This window comes from Coturnix japonica, chromosome 2, assembly GCF_054131305.1.
Source record: "Coturnix japonica strain WE chromosome 2, WE-NBRP24, whole genome shotgun sequence".
Classification (NCBI taxonomy): domain Eukaryota; kingdom Metazoa; phylum Chordata; class Aves; order Galliformes; family Phasianidae; genus Coturnix; species Coturnix japonica.
In genome coordinates, this window is record NC_140664.1 from 91,586,474 (window position 1) to 91,614,319 (window position 27,846).

A 27,846-nucleotide genomic window follows, 5' to 3' on the forward strand; every position below is an offset into this window, starting at 1 on the left:
TAACATTTGGTTATGACTATTTCAGGACTAGATGCTTCCATAGCTATTTGTGTTAGTGATTGCCAGGGCGTCAAAGTACTCTGTTTTGAGCAGGCAAGATTGATCAAAGGAGCATGGTGAAGGTGAAATCAAATGTACCTTTTAAACATGATAATTAGAAAGTATTATTCCATGCAGATGATTGTAGTATGACATACTCAGCTGCCTAAAAATTAGATCCTTTGACTATCTTCAGAGTTAATTTCACCATCCAGATATACTTGAATTATCGTAAATTACATCTTAGCACTGTTCATACTGTAAATGTGCATTTTTAGCAGTCGTGTTCTCATAAGTGTGATCAGAAAATTAGAGCAGTAGACTGAGCTCCTAAAATATTTACCTTAATTGCCACCAGCAGTGACTTTCTCTAAGGCTCTGCGTTCTTTTTCATCAAAATGTTTTATAAGCCATGGAGAATTTGAGAAATCAAAAGTTAAGACTTACTTGTGTGTCTTAGCACAGCATTAGTTCCAAACATGTCATAAGTATTATGTTCATAGTTGCATGCATGTGGAAAAAAAGTATAATCAGAAACTGATGATGGGAAGGGATCATCTTAGTGAGGCACATGGGAATATTAACTTTTCTTTTTGCTGCTATGGAGGATTTTTACATCATGGCTCTGAGGACCACAGGGGAGACCTGAGGATGCACAGTGCCAGCTGCCCTTTGGGAAAGCAGAAGCAGCTAATTACTGCATGTTTACAAGGACTGAATGAGAAAAGATGAAAATTCTTTTTGCTGCTCCTTTGCGAAAACTACTGATGGTGGCATTGGAGCAAAGAGAGATGAACATGTCCCTGTACAGACATGAAGGGGGTCAGTGCGTGTGTGGGCAGGGACCAAGCAAACCCTGGGCACGCAGCAAAGCCAAGCCACCATGGAAGGGAAGACACATTATTGCATCTTCCCTCTTGAAGCTGCGGGGAAAATTAGTGGAGTCTGTAGTCTCTGCCTGCAGCAGCAGGAGCCACACAGGTTCGGTGCATTCCTCAGACTTTAGAAGAAAATAAAATAAATAACCAAAATTAGTGAAAGACTGTCTTCAATGATGGATATATGAATTGTAACATGTTTTATTTCTCACATTTCATGGTTAGAATGATTGTATTATTTTTTTTCCAGTTTTTCCTCTGCAAACCACTTCCAGTGTTATCCAATTAAATTTTGGTAGCTAAAGACCTCTGTGAAGCTGAGATTAGAGGTACAGATCTCCTGCCCCCTAGTGACGTGAGAGCTCTGTTTCCTTAGCTTCCAAAAATACATGATGGGCATTCTTTAGGGTGACTTTGTCAGCAATTTATCATTTCAAAATTACTCCTGGAGATTTTAGTGAAGAGCGTTTACTAACGTAGATGCCATGCAAAATAAGCTGGCATTTTACTCTGCGACTTTTAATTTGTTGACACCTAGAAAACAATTATTCTTTCCTCCAATCTTAGAAGTATTTTTCCAACCAGACACTTATCATACAATTGTAGACGCATAGAATGGCCAGGGTTGAAAAGGGTCATAATGATCTACTTTCATCCCCCCTGCCACGATTATACTTGTAGATATGACAAAAATGATTGCAGAATGAAGGGTTCAAAGACAATAATAGCCTGGTAGACTTGAGACCAAGGCTGAACTTCCAGTCCTGCAGATTGGTGTTTATGGAAAGTAAGTTATAGGAGTAGGGTAATGTCTCATTGACGGTGTTACTCACTGATTTGTATCTGTCTGTAAAAAAGAATCTGGAGAAGAACGGTTCAAGGTTTGCACCCAAGTGGATCCACATCATGTTGGGCCTAGAAGGACACATAAAAATAAAGAAAATGGTCTGAGTCTCCAGTAATGCTGCCAGGAAGCCCAGGTGTGGTGGCAAACCTCAGGAAGTATTGCTGATTAAGGGAAGATCATAGAATGGCTTGGGTTGGAAGGAACCTTAAAGACATCTAATTCCAACCCCCCAGTAGTTATGGTTTTAATGAAAAGCTGGGACAGATGGACACTTTTGCAGTTTGCTGGTTTTTGGTTTTTTTTTTCTTTGTTTTTTTTTTTTTTTTTTTGTTTTGTTTTGTTTTTGTTTTTGTTTTTTTTCCACGTTTTACAGTTTCCTGAAATGGAGAAACTTTTAAATAAATAAATAACAGGACTGTTTGTCAGAAGTACCATCAGATGGCTCTACTGCTACGAGACGTTGAGTTCAGCCACTGAATTACAGCTGAGGAATTAGTATACAAATAGTATGCTTTAAGTGGATTTAAATGATATGTGGAGTCTCAATGACTTCTACTAATATTGAGCAATATCCTGTTTCCTCCTACTTAACTTCTTACTATTTCTTACCACCTGTCTAGACAAGGATCTCGGTTTCTTCTATGCCCATCTCTCTTGTGCACCCCCGCTCAATGCCCTAGTTTCCTAATTCTGTAATCCAGATCCTTGCTTCAAAAACGTGTTTTAAATTTTAAATTTATTTTTTTAAAACCATGCCCCAGATTGTCTTTGTGTACAGTGGCATTCACAGCACTTACTACTCCCGAGCTTCGGGTGTCTGTTTGCAGACTTTTGCTTTGGGTGCTGCATGTTGTCAGCATGCCCCTGTGCACAGAGTAGTGTCAGGGAGCAGATGTTGTTTTCTCACCAGTGCATTATGATGAGACAAAGGTTTGCTTTTAAGGCAAATGTTTAAAGTAACATTGAGATGGGATTTCCAACTTCTCCTTATTTAATCTGGGGACACCAGAAGGTTGCTTTTAGTATATAGGCTAATATTTATGATGAAAACATTGATTATATTTATTAACCACATATATTAGTCACTATTTATTTGAGCTTTTGATAAAAGATTTCTAAAAATACCTGTATGTCTGCCTTTGCATGCATGCATACTCCCTTTATATGCAAGCTGATAGTCTTTGATCACATTGTGAGTATGGCTTTTTCAGCAGCTGCTCTGCTTCAGTTAGTGAGCACCATCGCACCTGTGCACTTAATAAACACTTTTAAACAGCTTGTCTTATCATCAGCATTGCTGAAGGCATTTGGATATATTTCTTGCTATGCAAACTCTGTTATAATATGCTTGCTTTCCTCATGGATTTTTCTGTGGTTTGTCACTAATTGTTATCCAAGAGCTTCACAAATAACAAACTGTTCTCAGAAGCTGAAAGGGCAGCATTATATTTGCACGGCAGATAAGGAAATGAGGCACTTGAGATGCAGTCTGAATTTAGAAAGATTCAGTAAGACTATGTGCTATTTTTGAGTCTACTTGAGCTGATTTTTCTGTTATTGCCTTTCTATTATTTACTCTTTGGACTTCTTTTCCCATTTAGACCCTTGTCTAGCCTGCCTTTGTTTATTTCTCTCTGATCTGCCTATACAGTATCCTTTTACCCCTTCTCCCATCATCTTCCTTTTACCTTCATCAGGCTTTCAATTCATTTATGTTATCAGTCAATATTTACCAAATAATAATTCACAAATAATAACTTCACATCAACATTCGTCAATTCATTTGTCTGAACTTCTTCACCAGTTTAAGCAGGCTTAAACAGCTTTTCTCCCCATCACTTCTTCCCACCTCTGCAGTGTTTCCAAGGTTGTGGCACCACAGCTGTGTTTGTGTAATGGTGTAATGAATTTGACAGAAGAATGTGTCCATCTGAGAAATGTCTTGATGGGGAGAAAAGGTGGATATTTCCTTGTTGCTTTGGATTTCTTTTCTTCCTGACAAGTTACCCAGTCCAGTTCTCTGTAGTAGGACACAAACCTCTTTGCTTGAAAAATGCTGAATTTGATCTGCAACAAGTAAGAGAGGGTGTTCCAGTACCGCTATCAAGGGTGTAGTCACAGTTTCAGTCTCTTTTCTCTTGTCCATTTCTATCTTCAATATCTTGCATCAGTGCTAATCCCAATGTTCCCTCCAGCCAAAATAGATTTTAGTCTTTCCCATTGTTTTCCTCATCTATCCCAGTCACTTCATCTCTTTTCATCACTCTCAGATACTCCTCAGGCTTTCTCTCAGAGTTCTTCCCTTAACTTACCCATTTCTTTGAAATTCTCTGGATTTAAGCTTTGTTTCTTCCTGTGTTCTGATCTGATTTCTCCTCCTTACCATCTAGATAACCAGACAGTTAATTTAAAACCAAAAAACCTTTACATGCTGTCAGGTCCTTCATTGGTGGGCAGTTGCTGGGTTTTTTACAGGAATCTTTTGAGCACCAAGAATGCTCAAAAATTCAGAGCCTTCTGTTGATTGCATATGTTCAGTAGAGAAAGAATATTGTGTCAGGCACTGCTCACTTCAGAATGTTTTAAATTGTCTCAGAGTTTAGGCTGCACTAAGAACCAGGAGATTGTTCCTAAGGTGGACATGCTTTAACTCATGTCTTTCCGAACTTGACATGGCAGCTATGTGGTCATGTGTACCACCTATAGCCAACATGGGTGAACATGGCGGCCCAGGCAGGCCTGGGTTTGGTAAGCTGAGTACCATGGACAGGGGCAGCTCAACTGTGACAATTTCACTCGTTTGCTTGAATGACAAGTGGAAAACAGTGGAAAAGCTAAATTAGCTGGCTTATAGTCAGCTTTATGAAAAATATTTGTCCTTCAGTGCCTTTAATTGTATTTGGTATGTTTGCGGAGGGAGATGAGATGAGGAAGATGACCAAAAAGAAAAAAGAAAAAAGCCTCTGATAACCTGCTCCTGAACAGGAGTCAGAGCTTCATATTCTCTTCATCATTCCAGACCTGAGGTTATGGTTAGAGCAGGGACAGATTGCTGTGAAGCTACAGCAACTGCTGTTTATTAAATGATGGTGCTAGAAATACTCTTCCTTCTGAATGTGAATGTACCCCAGAACAAACAGCTGCTGTTTCATACAGATGCCATGCATACACTTTGTGACACACTGGGCACAGATCTGTCTTTCGGTGTTATAAATTGGGATGGTGCTTATGAGCAGGAATTTCTGAAGTTTTTTCAAGCAAGGTAAAGATCTGATGTCTCTGATTGTGCTTCTGTTTATCATGCTGACATGAACAGGAGTTAAGTATTGACAAACATGTGAAACACAACAACTGGGTCCAGAATACTTAAATTAATAATAATAATAATGCTTTTAAAAATACTGACAATTATGTTAATATTGAAGAAGTAATTTCTGCTTTTCTTGCAGAACCAAAAGATCACTCTGAATTGTATTGACATTTAATGGACTTCTTTTTTTCTTCATTTGAAGGGCATCATAATCACTCCCTTGAAACACAAGAGGATTTAATATGTAAATGCTCTGACATATCTGGAAAAGCTAATTAAAAATAATCAGAGTAATTTATTGCTGGTTTAGCTGAAGTTCTCATTTTTCATTAATGTTCTGTGATTGTTTATAAGCTTTTTTGTTAAAAAAAAAAAAAAATGCTTACGGGATTATCCTGTGAGAACTACAAACTCTTGACTGCATATCTTGAAATGCCAGTGCAGATCCAAATACATATTCTATACAGAATACGTAGGACTATGGTTTCCTCTAAATATAGGAGTTTTTTCTTTTGCAATTCTATTCTTCTTCCAACCACCGTGTTCCAAACAAGAACCACGCTGCACCTATAGGCTTTCACTTAAAGAAATTTAATTTTTTTCTTATTTGATTCTTTACATTTTACTACTGTCAGCAAATAAAAAGACAGCCTTACTTTTACAAAGTAATATTCCCACCTTTACAGTCATTAAGCTTTTCACTGGAATCACTTTATACTAACAGTATACTATTACATATAGATGTTAGTGAGAAGATAGCTTACACTGCTGAGTTTAGCTGAAAGAATTTAAGAAAATCATTACCTTTCTGTCCCCAAAAAGTACAGGAAAAATGAGTTCCTCACAGTACTCTTTTACTATTTCTGTTTCTTCTTGCATCCCATAACATGCTCCCTGGGTCCAGAATGTCCAGAATCTCTTCTGGCTTGAATTATCTGGTTACTTAATTTGGCAGGTCAATTTGACTTCTTTTAGTTCTTGATCCAGTTTATCATGGGTGTGTATGAACAGCTGCAGCAGCATAAGAGTAAGCAGTTCCCTTGAGCAGGAGAGGGCTGGGCTGCTTTTCCCAGTGACAGTATTGGCTTGCTCTTTGGCCATTTGTATGGTTTTTTTTTTCTTTTTTTGTATGAAGTTCTTGCTCCAGTAACTGAAGTGGCTGTGTTTTATTCTTGCTGTTACTACCTTGTGGCTTGATTGCATGGAAGGCAACTTCAACTCAGTTTGTCCACCTGTAAAATCTTGTATCATTTATTTAAAATATGATAATAATAATTTTAGTTTGAATTTTGTTTTTAAAATTATATACACATGGTATTCTCTTGAACACTCATAGAAATGACATGAGGTATATCCCTGTAACGACTGGGCTTGAATTGTGCTGCTTTGAAAGTAAAAATACAAAGGCAGCATAGCTGTGAATGGGGAGGGCTGAGTTGACGACATCTGGGAAGTGGCTTGGGAAGCTCTACTTGCTGCTACTCCACAAGGAAAGGGAGCAGCATATGGTTGCTACTGCTTGAACACATCTCCAGTAGTAGATGCCACCCTTGCCTCTTCATTTCGTTGTAATTGTCTGGAATCAACCTGGATTTTATAGCACTAGAAAGCAGCACTTGGTGGTTGTCTGCCCTGCTAGTTTGCTGCATACTAGAAGACCTAGAAGTAGCCATATTCTCTATCATGGCACCTTTTGATTTCTTTTTTCTTTGAAAATAATGTTTTTTCAAGTAGAAATGGAGTAGAGAAAAGGAAGGTGGGGAAAAATATCATATTTTCCTTCTCTAGTTTGGAAGGGAACAAGGGAGATGAAGTATTATGTTATTCAACATTACGCACCAATTTGGCCAAACGAAGAAGCTAGTTTCCTCAGGGCCACTGGGTAGTGGATAGAGACAGATTTCTCAAGCGAATACTTCAGAGCAAAGCCCAGTTTTTATTCATGTGCTTTAGGAAGCTTGCCATGCAATCACCTAAAGCCAGATGATACCTAAAAAGGCAATTGCTGGGATCTAAGTGTAGAATTATTCTAAAGTGTGCCAGAGAACATGCAAAGGCTTTAAAGTTAATGTCACGATAACATAACATTTGTATTAGAGTGCATCAAAGATAGAGTAGATGGATATCTACAATCATTTGTATACATTTTCTTTAGTGAATACAAGTGTGAAACAAGACTAAGAATGGCACAGGAATGCTTTGTATCAAACAAAAATGCAAAATATTCATATAGTTAGATATGTTTTTCTACACACACCTTTGTGTACAGGATGTATATCTATAATCATAAATATGTGCACAAATACTAAAACAAATAGGTGTCAGTGTGATATGCAGGAAGGAAAAAGAAAACAAGCATTACTAGGTTGAGGAAATGACCCAGAAGAAGTAATTTATACTGCTGTAATGAATTTTATCTCCAACTTGAGATTTTCTAATCCTTTAACTCTCCTAAATTTATTTACTTAGTCAAATCTATATGCTAATGTAGATGGGTCTGGAAAGCTAAAATGATAACACTTTCATAATTGGAAGGCAATTTTTTTCTTGCATGGTGTTGCTAATTCCAGAGCACTTCTGGTTGCACAAGGAATTGCACAACTGAAAAGGTGGAGAAGGAAAGTACTTTGGCAGCCCTTCATACAGAGAATAAAGTATAGCTAGCCTTTATGTTCGTTTCTATATCTACTCTGTATTGTTAATTAGGTGAGGAACATGTACTGTGTGTGCTGTATACAGAAGGCTTGTTAAATGTTGGCAGTCAAGATTTGAGAAAAAATGGTATGAGAAAGGACAGGTGGTAAGTGTTGTTGTGTCTGATTGCAGCTTTGTAGCCATGGAAGGCTCTGAGGCAGGCAGTTCTGTGTAAGCAGAATGGGAGCCTGGGTAGTCCAGCTGGGACTGGCACCTTGCTGCATCTCTAATTTTACATTTAGCTGTGTGAAATGTTAAAGAAATGGAAGGTAGCTGGTCGAATCTCACAAGTTTAAACACATCTTTTCCACCCCCACCTCCCTTCCCTTGAATTTCACTCTTTAGCATTCAGAAGATGAATGGGCATAGAGGATCTGCAACTTTTCCCAGTGGCACTTTTGTATGAAGATTTTTAGATGGCAAATAAAGCTCAGGTGGAACATTTAGCTCCACGGATGCTGTTTCCATGAAGCAGCTGCTTTTCACAGAGCATGTGAAGTGCAGGGAAAGGTTTTGTTTGTTTTGTTAGTTGGATCATTTCCTTCAAGCATGTTCTTAAAGCCCTTTGACTAATGAGAAAACTATAAAGTGTTTATTTTGGCAAGACATAAATGAAATATCATGCTGGAAATCATCCCCCCCCCCCCCCCCCCACCCCCCCACCCTCCAAAAGAAAATTAAAAAAAAAAAAAAAGGAGACATTCTCAGTGTTCAAGCAAATATCTTCTTTCACCTTTTGAAAATTTATATTCAGAAAACAAGTAAAAACTCTTTCTGTGTCCTTCTATAAGAGGGTGGAAAGAAGGAAAATAAAGCAAAAATGCATTAGGTACATGGCCAATCCTCAGGGAGAAAAAAAAATCCATGGATTAATTGCTTTCCTAATGCTTCCATTCCTCCAAGTGAGTTTTCTGAGGTGTTACTTTGTTTATATTGTAAGCTGGGCCAGCTGCCTGAAATAGGTTACACAGGTGCCTCCCTCTGACCCTGCTTGGGAATTCAGGACGGCTACAGGGAAACTGCATCTTTTCCAGCAGTAGTAGCAGTATGGGGCATCTTGTTGTTGCAGTCACTAGGGTTCAGTGGAGGCTTGGGCTGTTTTCTGTTCCTGCTTCATTGAATAAACACACTGAAAGGAAGAACGGTCATTCCTCTAAAGTAATATTTTGGAGGAAAAGTTAGCTGTCTTTCTTGCTAAAAAGCAGCATTGGGAAGAATTAGAAGGTTTTGTGGGGACAGGGATGTATAGTCTGTACAGTTTGTCTAGAGATTTATGTAGTTTGGATAGGAATTCTGGCTCTGAGCCCTTCTGTATGTCAAACTTGAAGTGTGATTAAGATGGGAAAGAATAGACTTCATTTTTTTTTAATGCTTGTACCAGTGATGTTGACTCTTTCTCTCACCACTTCATATTTTATTTCTTTTCGTAAAGTCACTTGAGTTGGATGCATTTTAGGCTACTAATTTACATAACTAAGACACTCTCTCACAAGTCGAAGTACAAAAACTGAGGTTTGCTCAGAGCAGTTTTTTGAAGTCTCAACACATTCTCAGGAAGATGTAAAACAGTTTAGTAATGTTTATTATGCAATGGTTGTGAAATAATTTGTTACAGGTTTAAATCAGCCATGTTACTGTGGTGTTGATTTTGTAAAGCTCTTTGAGATTTTCCTATATAGTAGCAAGCAGCTGTCCTTATTTAATTGATAACTGCAGTTTACGTTTAATTTTTCTGCTATTTGACCACGAAATGTGAATTACTTACTTTCAGGCTATTCTGTTTCTTTTGCAATTCTTGTGAACATAAATCCCTTTAAATCAAGCAGTCAATCAAAATGAGTATATCTACTGGCAGGCTACAAGAACAGCAATATAGAGGTCTACTGCCTCTCCTCATCTTCCCATAGTATGGTGTAAAGCGGATGTCCTTGGTTCTTTAGGAGTTGGGTTAGGTGATAAGAAAATTAGGAGTTAGGTGATGATTTTTCAGTGTTCCTTTTAAGGAAACACGGATATAAGCAGTGTGATGAATCTACGAAGGCTGCTCTGAAAGTAATGCCTCCTATTTTATTATGCTGGTCCACAATGTCAATATTCTGTAACATTTTGTTACCATATGATAGATAGCAGAGGGGCAGTCTGACAGAATGACATCTGACATGGATGTCTGTATGAAGTCAAGTTGTGTCATTGAAGTCTTCCATGCAGAAAAAATAGCACCCACTGACATTAATCACTGCTTGCTGAACATTTATGGACACCAAACAGTGGATGCAAAGTAAAGCAGTGTGTGTGTTTCTGCACTTGTGACAGAGACAGTGGGTCATTGTCTGCTCCTGCTGGCCGCACTATTTCTTATACAGGGCCAGGATGCTGTTGGCCTTCTTGGCCAACTAGGCACAATATTGGCTCATGTTCAGCCGAGCATTAACCAACACCCCCAGGTCCCTTTCTTCTTCACAGTCATCCAGCCACTCAGCCCCAAGCCTATAGCAATGTGTGGGGTTATTGTGGACAAAGTGCAAGATACGGCACTTGGCCTTGTTGAACCTCAAATCATTTTTACCCCATCATTTCATGGGGAACTCATCTGAGACCATATTGTGAGAACTGGCCCTAACATCTTCTGCAGCTGTTCTGTGAATACTTAAAGTTCTGTTATATCAAATTGCATTCTCAGAAATCATCTCAAGTGTGAAATCCAGAGCTGGTGGAAACTATTCTTTGCAGAATAGAATAAGATACATTTTCTAGGTGTGCTATGCAGAAAATGTATTCAGACTGCTGAAGAACTCAGTAGGCTGATCAACATCAGAAAACTCTGCATGAAATGAAACACTGTCTTCAAATGCCTGCTCTAAAAAATTCCTAGGACTGCTTATTGAGAAAGTACTTTTTACAGAATATTTTCCAGTTCTGACTTTCAATGGGGTAATACTGAAACGCTCAGCAATAATGTTTCTTTAAATTGATTTTGACGTTGTTAATCTTGTACACAGAGTAGGTTGAATTAAGTTTTTTACAGGAATCCTAATTCTGTTATTCTAAAATTTTCTTCATTTTTTGCATGTCCAATGTTCTTCCTGCTTAGTTCTAAGTACCTAGAAACTGTTAATTACCTGTATAAGATTTGTCTTGATTGTGGTCTAGCTATGGCATGATGGCAATCGTCTTCTACACTGGTTGTGCACAGATGGTTTGGGTTCAGTCCACATTACTTACTAAAAGAGCCTTGTGTGGAAGTGTCCGTGATACCTAAAGGACTGGTTTAGGTCTGGAAGTAATTTAGCTCCTTCCCATGTGGAATTTATTTCTCACCAAGCAGACTTCAGCAATCCCACTCTAACACGAGGAGCTGTTAAGCTGATTTGTATCTGAATTGCCTTCTTCTCTGTCATATTCAGTGTTAGTGTTACCCAGGGGTCCCAGTCCTGTAGGATCCACCTAATAGAATGCTGACCAATCACACTGTCATAGAAACAATCTTGCATTCATACAGAGGATTAACAATTGAATGTGGTCACTGGATCATATCATCAAAGAAATTGAATAAAATCAATCAAAAATATTTTGGAAGTAAATTGGATTCCTGAATGGGATTTCTCATTTAGCTAGATACAAGTAAAGATGAAATTTACCTTGTTGCACTGATAGGTCCACCCTCTTCATTTTCATGGTTAGCCAGTGTATGATTCTCTCCCCTCTGCCACCCTGTATGAAAAGCAGACACCCATGTCAGACCTCATGTTTTTAGATTAAATGAAATATATGCCCCCTAACATTTTTCTTCTGTTCTGAATATATTTTACCAGCTTGTTAGTACTGTAACAAAATAAAAGGAAGAGCACAGGTTCTGTAATTTGCTTTTAGTGGACCATAATTTATGATTTAATACATGGTTAAAAATTTCTTTTTTTTTTTTTTTTTTTTCCTGAGAATTTTGAGAAGGGACAAAAGGTTTAATTGGTGCGTTCTGCTTGGATTGAATTGAGCCATCTCAATTCAGTTAGAAAAGATAAAAGAAGCCTGAGCAGGACACTGAAGATTTGGCTACATTTCTCTTGAAGAACTGTAGGAAGATGGAATTCAGTATTCAAAGGAGTTCTCAATTTCACTGTGCTGAAGGCAGAGGGGAAAAAGAAGAGCAAGACTAAAAGAGAATTACAGTTAATTTGGAAGGAGTCTTTGCTTGTTATCTGAGATAGGTCAGCACCAAACAGCATTTTCAGTCAATGCTTTAGATAAGTGTGAGGTCTGTACTTTAGAAGAATTTGTAATGATGTCTCATCCTGACACCTCTTTCTCATGGGAAGTGCACTTCAAATGCAAGATATGAACTTGTGACTCAAGCACACTCTTTACTTTGAGATTTAAAAGGAGACCACATAACCCTAATTTTCACATAGCAGCAGACATACTTGAAACAGAAAGAATAAAAAGCACATTTAATGAAGTGTTACATCAGTTTGCTTTCTAGTGCTGACTTTGGCTTTGTTTAGCCAGTACTTGAAGAATAGTGTCTTTCATTAATTTGCCCTAACAAGCATAAAATTCAGGAGATGAAAGTGAATTCTTTAATGACATGCACCTTATTGCTACATGGAATCTGTAAGAAACATTAGAGACAAGCAGAAGAACAATAAATATCTGAAAAGTGTGTTTGTTATCAGGAATTCAGTTTTGATATCCATCATAGTATAATTCCAATGCAGAAAATTAGTAGAATATATTCACTACTGTTTTTTTTTTTTTGTTTTTTTTTAAAGTAGCACAGTGAATAAAAAGTTACAAATGTCCTTTTTCCTAAAATTGTTTTACATTGGAATGCATCTCTCTATACACAGAGACACAGAGGTCATGATGTAGTCATCTTTTACTTCCAGGCATCTTCATTTGAGGGTTTTTTTGTACTCCGGGCATTGTGGTAAAGACACTGGGACACTGTAAGAAAGTCTTCCTTCCAGTTTTTGCTTTAGACATAGGTCTTTGCTTATATACTATATTAATTTAGTTGCCGAACTTAAAATTGATTCAGTTTCTTAAATCCTGATTTGTACTCTCAATTCAGTACTGCCTAAGCGGCAGAGAAAGCTTCTGACTATTCACTGGTGAATTGGGGCGGTTTGGATTCAAGTCAGACAGGAAAAATACAACTTTCTATGTTTCTGACGTTTAAATCACTTGCTTTCAAGATGGCAGTAGGATTGAATAAATATCAAGTTCATATTGTAAACAACGATTTTGGAAGTTTCATTATACTTTTTTGCCACTAACATTTCAAGCACTTCTCGAATGTTCCCAAAATTTATCATAATGCCTCTGTGTTGTTTGTTTGCTTGTTGCATTTCTGTCTATTGATGAAGATATGAAGGTCTTCTATAAATCAAAACTTTCTGACTAGTTTAAAACCTTCTATTAAGGAATGTTTAAGGTGGTAGCTAGTTATAGGGTTTTGTAGTATAACATCTCTTCTACTGTGAAACTTCTTCCACAGTCCCTCATTTCAGGGGAGAACGGCATTTGATGTACATTGTCTCACAAAAAAGATACGTGAAAATTAAAACAGCTCCACATAGAATGTATGGAGGAATTTCTCCTTTTTGTTTCCAATGCAGCTCTTCCATGGTATTCCCAAGCAAACTTTACACTATCAGTTAGAATTCTTCAGTTTTACTGAAAATTGGAAAGCTAAGTATGAATTTTGACAGAATTCTTATTAACTGTTTCTCACAAAATCCTCTGTGATAAGTGATGGGAAATATCACTGGTAGGAGATTACTGTTTCCACTGGTACTCTTCACTTGTCTTTCTTTTCTTGTTCCTCTCTTCTTCAAGAATATAACACATACTGCTTTTGGCAGTACATGCTTGTCAACAAAATATCATAAAAGTCATGTTTTGAAGACTGACTTCTGGTTTTTGATTAGCAGAAATAGCTTTATGTGCTCATTGATGTAATGATGACTTTGTGTAAGCTTCCTTGCCAAAGTTTATGTATATTTACACTCCTTACCATATGCAGTCCTCCTGTTTCAGGTTGCTAAATAGCCTCATGTTAACTTGCTCAGATTAGCACACTGCAGAATCAGCTGAGCTTAAACAAATAAAAAATAAATTTAAAAAAGCTTGCAATCCCGCGAAATACTAGTACTGATGGTAGTAATAACATGACAGCAGAGCATCACACATCAACCTGCTTTACGAGGACTGTGCTTGTTGTTCTTATTATACAGTAATGCTGGGCATTCTTGTGTGGTTCCTCTTTCTGCTTCCTAAGAGTCTTCCTTTTTGCTTAGGGAAAAATGTAAATGCTGGGAAGTTTGTGTATGTAGGGAGGGAAACTTCAAGAGATAAAAGGAAAAAAAGAAAAAATACAGTCAAGGAGAACCCATTGTTTTATTCAGTTCAGAATTGTTAGTTTTATGCTGGAAGGTTTATTGTTGTCCTAACTAGAAGTGCTGTTGATGACTAAAAACGTTTGGTATGTGAATGCTGTTACCATATAGCTTGTCTATTGTCTGTTCCTGTTTTACTCCACTTGCTAAACAGTCCAGGTGCATAGCCTATTTTTTAACCTGCATATAGGGCAGGAAACTTACAACAGTCTGCTTTTTTGATAATCACTGCAGAAGTACCTGGCAAATAATCAGGGAAACAAATAAAATAAGCTTCATATATTCTCAGTTTTCTGTGTTCCAGGTGCAGTCAAAATAAGCCATTGCTGTTCCTTGATTGCATTGTCTTCCAGCTCTGCATTTCAGTTTGGTGTGTTTCCCTGTACAAATGCACAGTTCATTCCTGAGGCTTAGCTTCTTGGCATTTAGAGGAGAAGCTGGAATTCCAACCCCATGTGCTGGGTGTAACTGATAATGATTGATAAAAGACAGCTAGCACCTGCAAAACCTTTCTTTGTGCAGGGTGTAAACAGGTTTCTGAGGAGTTCAAGACTGAGATGCAGAAAGGGGTTGGTTGTTTTTTGTTTGTTTTTTTTTCTCCTCATTCTGCAAAGACTGGTTTGTTATTCTCTCTTTGTACCTTCAAAGTCAGGATTAACATTGTTTACACAGAACGTTTACCTTCATAATGATTAATGGGGAGGGAAAGGCCTTGAAATCAATCAAGTCTAACACATTGCCAAACTTAATTGCTCAATCAGCTGCTGAATAGATTGGCTAAGGTAATTTTCTTTGCATCTTGTCTACTGAAATATATTAATTGGAGTTGTTGCTTGTTTAAATACTGCAACATTAATTGGAAGAGTAGTTTGTTTTCCTTGATTCAGCCCTAATCTATAGAAATCATTCTGGACTCTGGCTCAATTTAGTTATCATTTCTTGGCTATGGATTAAATTTCAATTGAAGTAAAGTTTAATTTAATTAACTATTGTGTGAGGAAGAGTAAAGGCATGATGGGAGGGAGTAAAGTAGTTATTGCCAAACTTCAGTGGAGGGTGTTGAAAAGGGAAGGGGCATTTGGCACTGGCTGAAATGCAGGACATTCCATTTAAATTTAATCTTAAAAAAATCTAAAGTAAAAATGAGTAGAAAACCAAAAACAGTGAAGATGACTGAACACTGACACAGTCTGTCAAGAGAGACTGTGCTGTTTCAGCATTCAACAGTCCTAAATAACCTGCTCCAGCTGATCCCGATTTGAGCAGGACCTGGCCTGGATAATCTCCAGAGGTGCCATCCCAGCCTGTGAAGCTCTGCTTCACGTTTACAGCGGTTATAAAACACTCAGATGCACAAGCATGATAATTCCAATGCAAAATTTAAAGATGAGCCTTCTCAGAACTGTGCAGATATGTGAACTGTTTCATTGGAAATGAGGAGAAACACCCCTACAGAGCTTAATTTCTGCCCTTCATCTGCAGCAAGAATGCATAGTTCAGATGTGGATACATAAGCCAGTTGGAGTTGGTGTTGTAGTGTTTACACAAATTGTGTCCTGCATTTGCCCAGTGCATTTGCAGAACTTCTCCCTCCACAAAAAAATCTCCTAGATAATCTCAGCAATCACTTTCTGCTCCTCAAGAAATGAAGTTCTGTCATGTGGAAGTCTCATCAGAATATATGTTTAAAATTTTAGAAGTCTGAATTCTTAAGAAAAAAACTTCATACAAATATTGGAATAGCATTAGCGTTTCAGCGTACATCAATTCAGGTGAGAAGTATCTACCTGAATTCAATCTTATATGTATGTGTGTGCATTATAGTATGTCAATATAATTCAGGATTACCACATATTCTGTTTTTCCACTGGACTTTTCCATCATGAAGTACCATGGAAGACTGATCCTCTTTTAATAATCGTTTAAACAAACTTTTTTTTCTTCTTTTTCTAAACTTTTCCAGTGCCTCATTGTATGCACTATTCATACTTGTGCTCTGAAGGCAATAGCCTCACTGGATGCAGAAAAGAAATATGAGCTACAGAGAAATCAAGGATATTTAAAAAAAGAAAATAAAATAAAGCTAGAAGTATTTCTGTGGGGTTTATCAGCAGGAGTCTATGTTCCTGTATTCATTTATAAAGTTCCATCAGATTTGTCTAAAGTTTTGTTGGTTTTTTTTTGTTTGTTTTTTTCCTGAAAATCTTGGAAATACAAGTATTAGTTTGCCACATGTGTAAACCTCAGCCTGTCGTTAATATCACATGCATTTCCAGAGCTGAGGGCTTTATATCTTAGTTTGAGATTTTGTTAGAAAAGTTATTTGAGTATTTCATACTTCTGTGCTTGTAGTCAGCTTGTGAAATAGTGCTCTAATGCTGGAGTAGACTTTCTCTTTCAATAATAGGGGTTTTTTTGTTGCGTATGTATTTTTGTGAAATGTACCCTAATGTGTGTTGTTAAAAGTTATTAATCTTGTGAAACATGTTGGGATATGTTGCTTCCAATATAGGGTAAGAATTAAGACAATTACTATTAAACAGTTAAAGTTTTTATAATGCGTGGGCCTAAGATTTTAGTTCAAATAGAAAGTCATTCAGCTGGTTAACTTTTAATAGAGTCAAATCAGAGTGTATCCTTTCTTTGCTGCAATATCAAATGAATTGCAAGAAATATTACAAAGGAAACACTAGAGCAGGTGTGGTTCTGGCATGGTCATTTGGCATCACTCTGGCCGGTGGCATACATATCTCTGGCACTTGGCATACTGTGGTCATCACAGGTGCTGCACATCAAGTAAAGGACCAGCTTCTTTTGAAACAGTTGAGCCGATTAAAGCTGACTTATGTTCTTTGAACTTACTAGGTGCTTTTTCTGAAAAGAATACTGGAGGAGAGGGGTGGTAAGAGAAGTATGCATGAGAGAAAACTGTGAGGGTTTTCTGAGATCCCAGAATGTCAATGCATTGTCCTGGAAAAGACCTGTGCTTCTCTCTTGCGAAGTGCTAGGTACACTAAGAGTCATTGGTAGTAAGCTTTAGGGAAGGGACATTTGTGTGTGTGTGCGTGTGCTCTGTGGAAATGGCAGTCAGAGCCCTTCCAGATAGGGAGGCTCAGGGAGAGTTATGAACACATCAGGCAGCAGATCCTCTGCTCCCCACACTGTGGTCACAGCTGGTCAAGGAGTTGTGCTTCCTAAGTTTGCTTTATTGCAAGAGCTGTATCAGCAATTATTTTCTTGGGAATGGGTGTTTATCCATCTTCTGCATGGTTTATTTCTGAGAATTCTTGGAGCATAAGTGATTATGAATGTCATCAGTGGCTCACCAAAATTAAGGTTATTATTAAGATGAGCAATTAGGTAGAATGGAGTAACAACAACTAGTGATGGCCTTTCTGTTGTGCCAGGTGCATCAAGTTATAAATCTTGCTCAGTATTTCCTGTGGCTTTTGTGGGTGATGGAAACTATTGCCTGCCTATGCCACTTAGGAGCTTATAGTTAAGCATGGAGCTTTAACGGCCTGACTGAAATAATAATTGCCAAAACACATGTGCCATCTCTCTAGATTTAAATTAATGCATGCTAGGCAATGAATGGATTGAAAGCAGTCATGTGTATAAGGGCCTGAGTGTGCTGGTGGACAAAAACCTGAATGTAAGCTGGCAATGCATGCTTGCACATTGGTGAAAGCTGATCATATCCTGGTCTGCACTAGATGAAGCAAAGCTAGCAGGGTGAGGAACTTGATTGTCTCCCTCTGCTTCACTCTCCTGAGACCCCATTTGAGGTACTGGGTGCAGGCCTGGGGCCCCCAGCACAAGAAAGACATGGACCTATTGGAGTGGGTCCAGAGAGAGCTACAAGGATGATTAAAGGGCTGAAGCACCTCTTAAATAAAGCTGAGGGAGCTGGCTTTATTTGGCCTGGGGAAGAAGAAAGCTCCAGAGAGACCAGTATAAAAGGGACACTCTTTATCAGGGAGTGTACTGATAGGTTAAGGGGATACAGTTAAACTAAAAGAGGGAAGATTTAGATGAGGTGTTAGGAGAACATTTTTTTACTCAGAGGATGATGAGGCACTGACACAGGCTGCTAGAGTTGTGGATGGCCCTTCCTTAGGAAGGCTTAGGGCCAGGTTGGATGGGGCTTTGGGCAACCTCATCTAGTGGGAGGTGTCCCTGCCCATGCCAGGGGCAGTGGAACCAGCTGGTCTTTAAAGGTCCTTACAACCCTGACTATTCTATCATCCTAAGACTAAAATCTAGACTTCCGGAAATGTCCACTAATGTTAAAATTCTCCTTGATGGTAGCAATACTCTGCATCTATGGTATGTAATTATCTTTGCAGTTTCAGCTTACAACCTTGTTTCTGAAGTGTGTATTTTGTGAGGCAATTCAGTTCTTAGTCTAGTATGGGTTAACATGAGAGTCCTGTGAGCTAATTTCTTAGCGTGTTTCAGTATGATGTCTGTGATAATGGAAAGAACAAATGTGCAGGGGCTAAAAGAAAGGATTAGACAAGGAGGGATTTAAAGAAACTTTGATATGAAACAAAATGTTCTTGCATTTGTAGCCAAGAATAAAAATGTTTTAAGCTTCCTGGATAACTTATCTCTAACACAGGAATAGGTATATAAGCAACAGATTTTGCACAGAAGTTGAAACTAGGCAGTTACTAACAGTAGTAACAAAGCAAAAGAAAAATTTCTGAGTCCCAGTGTTTGGTATAGTGCTTCTTCATAAGATGGATTTCAGAAGCACTGGAAAGGCCAGACCATCGGTTTTACCTGATGTCAGCTATTAGAGTCTTAGATCTCTGCTGTATTGATTGCCAATTAGCTGTGTGGTACCAAAGTTGTAATTAATAATGATTTTTCATCACCATCCATGTAGTTTATGAACTGTGGTGTTCTATCTTTGAATATAAGGTGTAGTGTGCAAATGCTGATGATTGTTGTTAAACAGCTCACACTATGCACTGCAACTGCTGCTGATGAGGTGCCTGCTGAATTTTGGCCAGAAATCTTCCCTGGGAGCTAAAACCAGCAGAGGCAGGATTTGACATTAGCCCTGTAGCACTGTATTATGTAGCACTGTATTATTAGCACTGTATATGTTTGTCTATTCTGATTCAAACAAAAGATGCACCACTGCATAACTCTTGACATGATAAATGGCTTTTTGACTCCTCAGAAACTGAAAGCAAATAGTGCTTTTGCTCGTTCAATGTTGGTGGTAAAATATGAAACAGATAGAGAAGGTTAGAGAAGCAGATGTGTGGTCAGGAAACAGCTTGACATACTGGATGAGAAAGATTTATTTAGTGTTACTGATTGTGATAGTGTTTTGGGCTACAGTTTTTCTCCATTAGTCCTGTTAACTTTATACAGGATCCCAGGATAACATTAGTGCCAGTACTGGCAGGTTTTCAGAGGCTTCCTTAAACCTCTTATTTCACAGAAATCTGTGAAGTTTCTGGCTGATCTGTCCTTTTCTAGCTAAGCCTTTACTAAGAAATGCAGTGATTTTTCCATAGCTACTTGAAAATAGCTATGGGTAAAGTCACAAACTACTTTCACATTAGATTAAGGGTTTGACAAGAGTAGTGGGAACAAAGAAATTCCAAATTAAGTCTGCTCCATATTTAAACATCTCTCTCCCGGCCCCTTTTGCACAATAACAACATTTTCTCATGCAAGCATGTTGTTGATGTACTTTCAAAGAGAATTCCAGCTAGCTGAGAGGTGGGATTAAATGGATTAAACAACCTTCTTGATTTTCAGTGAAAAGAAGTTTGATGAAGGCATCTATGAATGCAGACTTAGATGATCACAGACTAGCTTGTCCTTCGGAATAACCTCAGGTTCCCTTGCAAATTATCCTGCCTTTTCTGGATGAGGATGTGTGTGTTGCCATGCCTGTGCAAGCAGATATGCATGTGGGGAAAAATGTGTTCATGGAACATGCACTATAGCCACAGGTATCATAGTGGTCTATCTACAGCCATAGGCTGAGATATAGGCTAATAGTTGCACAGTAACGCTACAAAACTGGTGTGCCCTGCTCAGTTGGCCCTAAGTCACAGGAAAGCCTTCAGCCCAGTTGATGGGCATACACTTTAGTGTTTTTATTTCTCTTCCTTCTACCTCAATACTGTGTGGTTTCCAAGTGCTAATTGTGCTTGTCAGCACAGACATTTGACATGATATGAAAAGTAAAAAAAAGAAAAAAAAACAAAAAACAAAAAACAACTTTTCATGGAATTCCTTCTCTAAGAATTTATCAGGCATCAGTTTTGTATAAAGCACATAGGTATTTATTAACTTACTCTTCCTTCTAATGAAAGATAATTTCCTCTCAGCCCTGCCTATCCTGTCTGCTTTCATTTTTCTGACCCCTAACAATTTGAAGCTCTGTTCCAAGGTCTGTTGGCAGCTGATTACTTGATGTGTGGCAGATAACTACTGGGACGATATGTTGTATGTATACAATGTGACTGTAGCAAATGTGTCTTCTCTCCCTAGCCATTCTGTGGCATTCTTTCTTTCTCTTCTCTAGCTTATTGGTAACTAGCTCAAGCGGCAGTAACAGTGGTTTTTGTCACATGTTAGTAACTTTTTACCTGTAGTCAGAAGCCCCATTCTGTTGCTGGAAAGATACAGATATTACCATATACTTGGAATGGCATCTATGACAAAAAGTAATTTAAAAAAAAAAAAAAAAAAAAAAAGGCGGGGTGAAAAATTGGGAGAGGCAGGGCAAGATTAGTAGTAGTTTACACCTGTCAGGGATCCCTTAAGCATTCTTATGGCTTTTTTCTACAGTCTTCTAATTTACCTTAATCTATTGCTATGAAGAGTTACATCTAAGCTGAAGAATAATGTATCTCGTATCTCACTTAGGCATCTAGTCTAAGTCTAAGAAGTAAGTTTGTACTGGGTATGTGCTTCGCCTTTAAAAGCAAATTTCTTGCTGCCTTAATTTCTGTATTAATTTGGAAAGATATGCCAAGTGTAAAATATATATCACATTTGTTTCAAATTCGAATTAAATCCCTTTACCCCACCCCCCAACAAAGAATTTATATGAAAGGAGGAAAGAAAAAAAAAAAAAAAAAAAAGTGGCTTGGTGACCTTATCATGGCTGGATCTCATTCTTATTAAGGGCCAAATCTTTTTTGTACTGAGAGGAAGTAAAAACAAGAATTAAGAACTTTCTCTGATTACTGATGGGGACAGCAGTGTTCTCTTTCTTAGACCTGCAAGGAAATGCTACAAAGAAGGCATTTATTCAGTCAGTGTAATTCTTATCTCTTTTCTGACTGCCTTACATCTTTCATTTTACCTTAACACTTGGGCTTGTGTCCCTCCCACTTAATTTTATTCACCCAAGACATGTCTTAAAAGCCTGGTGAATGATTACTTCCTGTATAGCAACAGAGAGAGACAGCACATCCCAAGGGCACGGCAGCTGCCTAAGATTACCTCCTTTACACCATTTTTTTGCTCTCCTTTTTCTCTGTCTTCCTAACTGTAAAAGGTGAAGCTTTGCTTCTAGTTTGGTATACAGATAAGATAAGAAATGTAAGTACGTTATATTAGTACCTTTTTTTTAATGTAAGTAGATCAACTAGAGCAGAGAAGAAAGGAGAACACAACTTTAAAGTGAAAGTTAGCTCCTCAACTATAGGAGTACTTAAATTGCTTGCCTATCACACATTTCTTTAAAAACTTCCACTATGATTGAAAACCTCCCCCTAGTACTGTATAGTTCACAACGTATGTAAAAGTTAACAAGTGCTCAGAATGTGTTTTGAAGATTGATAATGTTTTTCCTGTGTTTTCTTTATTTTTCCCCCATAAAGCAGTGTAGAAGGGACTTGTCAGGTTGTGCCTTATATAACTGAATTGTTATGCCAAGAGGCTGTGCAGAAAGGTGGTTACATCAGTGATTTCTTTTTCATCCCACTGTGCTTTGATCTCCTTCTATAAAGCATAAGATCTAAAAGTGGAAACTTTTGAAGATGGTAGATGAATTTTGCTAGTCCAGCTTTCATAATCCTTGTGAAAAATGTCTATTCTTATCAGTCTAAAAAGATTTAGTGACTGTTGTCTCTAGAAAGCCTTATATTATCAGGATTACAACTAGGGAATTATTGTTATGAAATATTTTGCTTACATGTTTTGAAATGTTGTTAATACTTCAGAATGAATGGATAAAGATTCATTTTTGGCCATGCTTTGTTGTATTTTCTCACTAAAATACAAAAATGCAAAGGTGAATATTTGCTGTCCTTCTTTTAGTTAATCACCCTGCTTTAATTTCGGATGACTGAAATTTACTGAAACTGTCACCTTAATCCAAGCGTACTGATCCCAAGCATTATATGGTGCTGGAACAAGTGGTAAATATTTTGTCTTATGAGATCTAGCCCATTATTTGCAATGGATCCATTGCAACAGCAAGCAGCATATACACAGAATATGGTTTGCAGAATTTATGGCAATAAAATGTAACATCTTTTAGAAGGGAATAAATATCCTTACTTACCACTGCACAAAATTCACACTTACGTCATTGAGATGAAGTCAGTAAAGCTACTGCAGTTGCCCAGGATCTCATTTAGAAGAATCCTTCCCATTATATCTTCTGTTAGTTGAGCTCTCCATGTATCTGGAAAACAGTGCTTACAGTAAATTGTCAGCAATGCTTAGGGTTGTAATGAACATATATATACATATATATACATATGTTTGATTTATTTTTTATTTTTTCATTTTTTTTCAATAGCCTTGGGCCAGATTATGCTCTATGTTGATGGCATGAATGGAGTAATAAACCATAATGAAACTATCCAATGGCTGTACACACTTATTGGGTCAAAGGTAAGACACTCACCAAAATTCTTGTTTAAATGTTTTTGGATATTTTAAAATGCATTTTATTTGTACTATATATGCACTAGATTTTCAACAGATTGTGCACTGGGTTCTCTATGAGTATGACTCACTGCCTAGAAGCCAGGGCACGCTGGGCTGTTATTTCTGTTCCACGTTTTTCCTACTCCTTTATGCTGTTGGGACATACTCTGGTTATGAAAGTAAAGGCACTAGGATCAAAGAATATCCCAAGTTGGAAGACACTCACAAGAATCATTGAGTCCAGCCATGGCTCCGCTCAGGACCACACAAACATCAAACCCTATGTCTGAGAACATTTTCAGAATGCTCCTTGAACTCTGGCAGCATTCAGTCTTGACTGCTGCCCTGGGGAGCCTGTTCTGGTGCAGAACCTTTTCCTAATCCCAGCTGCCCCTGTCCTGGCACAGCTCCATGCTGTTCCTTCGGGCCCTGGCTTCCTTCTTGCACTTGAAGAGCCCTAGAAGACAAAATCTGGTTCTTGCCTACAATGGATTTTTTGTTGGTCCTTGCATATGAGGAGGCAACAACTGAAGCCTTATACCAGAGTCTGTGCCACTTGAGTGGAATAAAAGTTTTTATAGTACACAATACAATTTTAAGGCTATCGGTTTTGGAAGTTGAAAAAGAAACAGAACATAAATTCCACTTACACTCCATCCTGAATAGTTACAGTGTAGGTAAAGCCACAAATCTGCAATCTGTTGGCTATCTTTGCTTGAAGTTTGTGAAACCCCACAGGAACTGCTCCTGCCATTTAGGCCTGCCTGGGACAGTCCTGAATGACACAATAACTGGAACAGGGTACTTTAGCTGCTCCTGACAACCTGAAAGATGCCATAATTGGTGGAGCTGAGTCCATCATTAGAATTATTAAGAAATTTCCAGGAATTTTTCCTCAAGTGTCTGAGTCACAGAAAGTTGTTATTTGGATTCTGTAGCGACATAGAGATGCTGCTGCTTTTCTATTTTCTCTCTCAAAAAACAGCTTTCTTAGAAGAAAGAAAAAATCAAAAAGGCACCTTATAACCACCTCAGTTTATTTTTTTCTCCGATATGCAAATTTCCCTGCGTTGGAAGATGAGTAAGCTAAACGATAGATACTAAAGCATTAAAAGAATTGATTTATCTTGAGTTCACTGCTACTACAGGTAGATATGTAAAAGTAAGATAATAATTGTGGTTATCAAGCATCAGGCTTACTGGACATGATTAATGAGCAGTTCATATTTGGGAGAAGATGAGAAAATTTTCCCCACGTAAAGTGTTCCACTGTTGGCTGGATGTTACTCTGGGCATTTTGCCCTCTCAAAGCAGGGAATGTTAGCCACAGTTGGAAACGCGGTGCCAGAAGAGAGAGAAATGGATTTCTTGCTGTGGATCCTCATTTTCTATGGGACAGATGGCAGAAACAAAGGAAAGAAAAGAAAAAAAAAAAAAATGGCCATGGTGTCCACAATTATTTTAATTCTCTATTGGAGCTAGTGCAGGAGAAGCAATTGTTATTTCTACCTGCTGAATAATTTCTGGCTAAATTTTCTTGACCAGAGTTCTTTAACTCTCCAGTCCTTGAACTCCTTTCTCCCTCCCCCATGGTCAGCCCAAATGATTATCTCCATATCCTGGCTCAGTGCCTGCAGCTAAGGAATGCAGGCAATGTGCTTTGAATAGTTTGGTTTCAGGTAGCATCAAAGTTGATTTTTCATTATTGTTTGACTGTCTTGGAAAAGATCTAAGTCCATGTCTGTGTGCCAGAAGCTAATCGAAGGCATGACAGGCTTACTATCACAGTATGGTCTGATAGCTGCTTTATGCTCTTTAAGATGTTCTTGGCTTTCTGTGAAAAGCAAATCCATGGAATTTGCAACACACCTACACCCTAATTTGCAGTCCTGCTCTCCTGGTTCCTTCTTTGTAAAAAAGGAGAGGAAACATTTTTTAACACTGCCAAACAAAAAGGAATTGTAAAAGTGCTGATTAAGTATCAGGACAAATCCCTTTAAGAGGAAACAGAAGGCATGTAGTCATTCAGCTGCCACAGCTGCAGATAGACACATTGCTTCTTGCCCTCTTGAAAATTCTGATGAAGTTTAGTAAACTCAGCAGTGGAGATGGTTGAATCTTTTCCACTGCAGAATTTTTCTGTCAAAATCTGTAATGGTTTTGACCCTTTGTTGTTATTTGCTCTTCTGAATTTGTGCAAGGCTATTGGCTCTGTGTCTGATGCTCACTTAGAGTGAAAGATGTTTGAATGCACTTTTCCGACACAATGACTTGTGTTCAGCAAGGGACCTTAGTGTGCTTTGTCATGCTCAGCAATGTGACAGACATAAATTTGGCACCCAGTAATTCTTCTGTTCAGGGGAAGGAAGGGAAGAGGACTAGGTCTTGAAATTAGCAGGAAAGAATGAGTAAAAACAATTAACTGAAAGCTTGTCTAGATTGTCCCCATTATATGCCAGACTAGTTGCTTATGTAGTTGGAGTATTTGAAGGCACTGGTGATTTTTACACTGAATGTGAAAAGACTAAGCTTATCACAGAATCACAGAATTGTAGGGGTTGGAAGGGACCTCCAGAGATCATCGAGTCCAACTGCCCTGCCAAAGCAGTTTCCCTACACCAGGTCGCACAAGTAGGTGTCCAGGTGGGTCTTGAATATCTCCAGAGAAGGAGACTCCACAACCCCCCCAGGGCAGCCTGTTCCAGTGCTCTGTCTCCCTCACCTGTCTCTACACACTACTGAAAAGAGTCTGGCCTCACCACTTTGCCCCCCACACCTTAGATATTTATAGACCTGGATCAGGTCCCCTCTCAGTCTTCTCAAGGCTAATCAGACTCAGTTCATGTAGCCTTTCTTCATAGGGGAGATGCTCCAGGCCCTTCACCATCTTTGTGGCCCTCCACTGGACTCTTTCCAAGAGGTCCAGTTCTGGGAGCGCAGAACTGGACACAATACTCCAGATGAGGCCTTACCATGCCATAGTAGAGGGGGGGGATCACCTCTCTTGACCTGCTGGCCACGCTCTTTTTAATGCACCCCAGTATGCCATTGATCTTGTTGGCCACGAGGGCACACTGCTGGCTCATGGCCAACCTGTCGTCCACCAGGACACCCAGGTCCTCTCTTATGGTGAAGTGGTTAAAATTCCAGTGGCATGACTGAATTAGTTCTGCTGCCTTTACACTGGTTAACAGACATCAGATTGAGGAACTGAAAACACGAAAGAAAGTTATTCTTAGATTACTCATTTGGTACTGGAGAAAGAGACTCCTGTTTCAGTTTGGTCCTGCACAGGCATTAGATTGGAAATTTTGAGTTAGCAGTACCTTTGTTTTGCTGCACTGTTTAAAGAGAAGAACATTATTGGCATCATTGACCATCCCAGATGGTCAGGGCCTTTTCAGACCTTTGCAGGATGCCTGCATCCACTTATGACTAAGCCAGTGGACTTTCACAACCTTTCTGTGCTCTGCTTTCCAATCATCACTGGCTAATAGATCAGTGATGTTATCACATCTTCTGCACTGTAATCCCACTTTAAATATAAATATATCCACTATTTTGTCATTATTTATGTAGTCATCTGTTTGTCAGTCTTTCCCCATTTAACAACGTATTCAGCTATGTGCTTAATATTGTACTTAGGGAACTTCAGTATGTGACTGAAGTCAGTAATATACATCTTACTACTACAAAAGTGGACTATAACAGAGCTAAGTTACTGATCATCTTAAATAAGCTGGAAGTTTTGTGTAAGGAAAGTATCTGTGTCAACAAAGTTTACACTCGGCATTCAATGGTGGCATGGTAAGTTCTTGCAAGATAATACTCTTTAAAATCAAATCAAAAGCACAAATGTTGACTCAATGAATGTTAGTTACCAGTGCTTTCAGAAATGCTCCTTTATTGTGGGTTTTTTGTTTTTTTTTCAGTGATCTTGCCTTAAGTGACCACATGCTGTAACACAGTTTAAACCTAGATTAAACCTTACAACATTTGAAAAGTTCTAATTTACCAGTTCCCTGTTGTTTGTTTGTTTGTTTGTTTGTTGTTTTCTGCTGGCTGTACACTGTTGTTGCTGACATTAGAATTAAATTTTTTGTGTCAAGTCGCCTGGTTACAAAGGGACCTGAAGCTTTTGTTCATGCAGGCACCTCAGAGCCCTGTGGAGGTCTCCCCTGGGTCACCTGCTGATATAGAATCTTGATTTAATGGTGGTAGGCAGGGCTGTTGGAAGACTTCTTTTACCCAAAACAATGAACACCAGGTTAAAGATGTGTAAGTGCTAAGCTGTATTAAATTCTTGTAATGTGTTTTTCATCTGTTAGCATATATGAGGTAATATGTATTATCTTTCATATGCATTAGTATTCTCTCTGAAGTGTTAATAGAAAGCATACAGTGTATCATTGCCTTTCCCTCTCCAGTACTAGTTACCGAGTGTTTACAAAATGTACATTTCTGAACAAAACATCTTGGAGAAAACCCAACCATTAATATCATCCACCAGAGGAAGCAGAAGTTCCTTTGCATCCCAAATCTGAAAGCTTCTGCCACTTCATATTAATCTTCAAATGTATAAGACATAAAGCATTCCAAAACTTGAATCTTGTTTCACCTTTTTTGTTCCCCCACATTTTTTACTGCTACTGATAATTAATATTTTTTTCCCATTTGATGATCCAGGCTGTTCTAATTTTCCCCCAGGGGAGCTAAAGCCCCTTTTTGGCATTGTTTTCTGTGGAAAGTAATCCATTTTCA

At 38.3% G+C, this 27,846-nt stretch overlaps 1 protein-coding gene across 24 annotated transcripts in view; it reads left to right on the top strand.

Annotated features, from left to right (window-relative positions):
- Window positions 1–27,846, top strand: part of FHOD3 (formin homology 2 domain containing 3) — a 351,512-nt gene that overhangs the window by 180,875 nt on the left and 142,791 nt on the right. For all 24 annotated transcript variants that reach the window (XM_015854309.3, XM_085538039.1, XM_085538045.1 and 21 more), the window contains exon 6: window positions 22,955–23,049. In XM_015854309.3, the coding sequence (XP_015709795.2) occupies window positions 22,955–23,049 (95 nt within the window). The remainder of the gene's footprint in view (window positions 1–22,954; window positions 23,050–27,846) is intronic.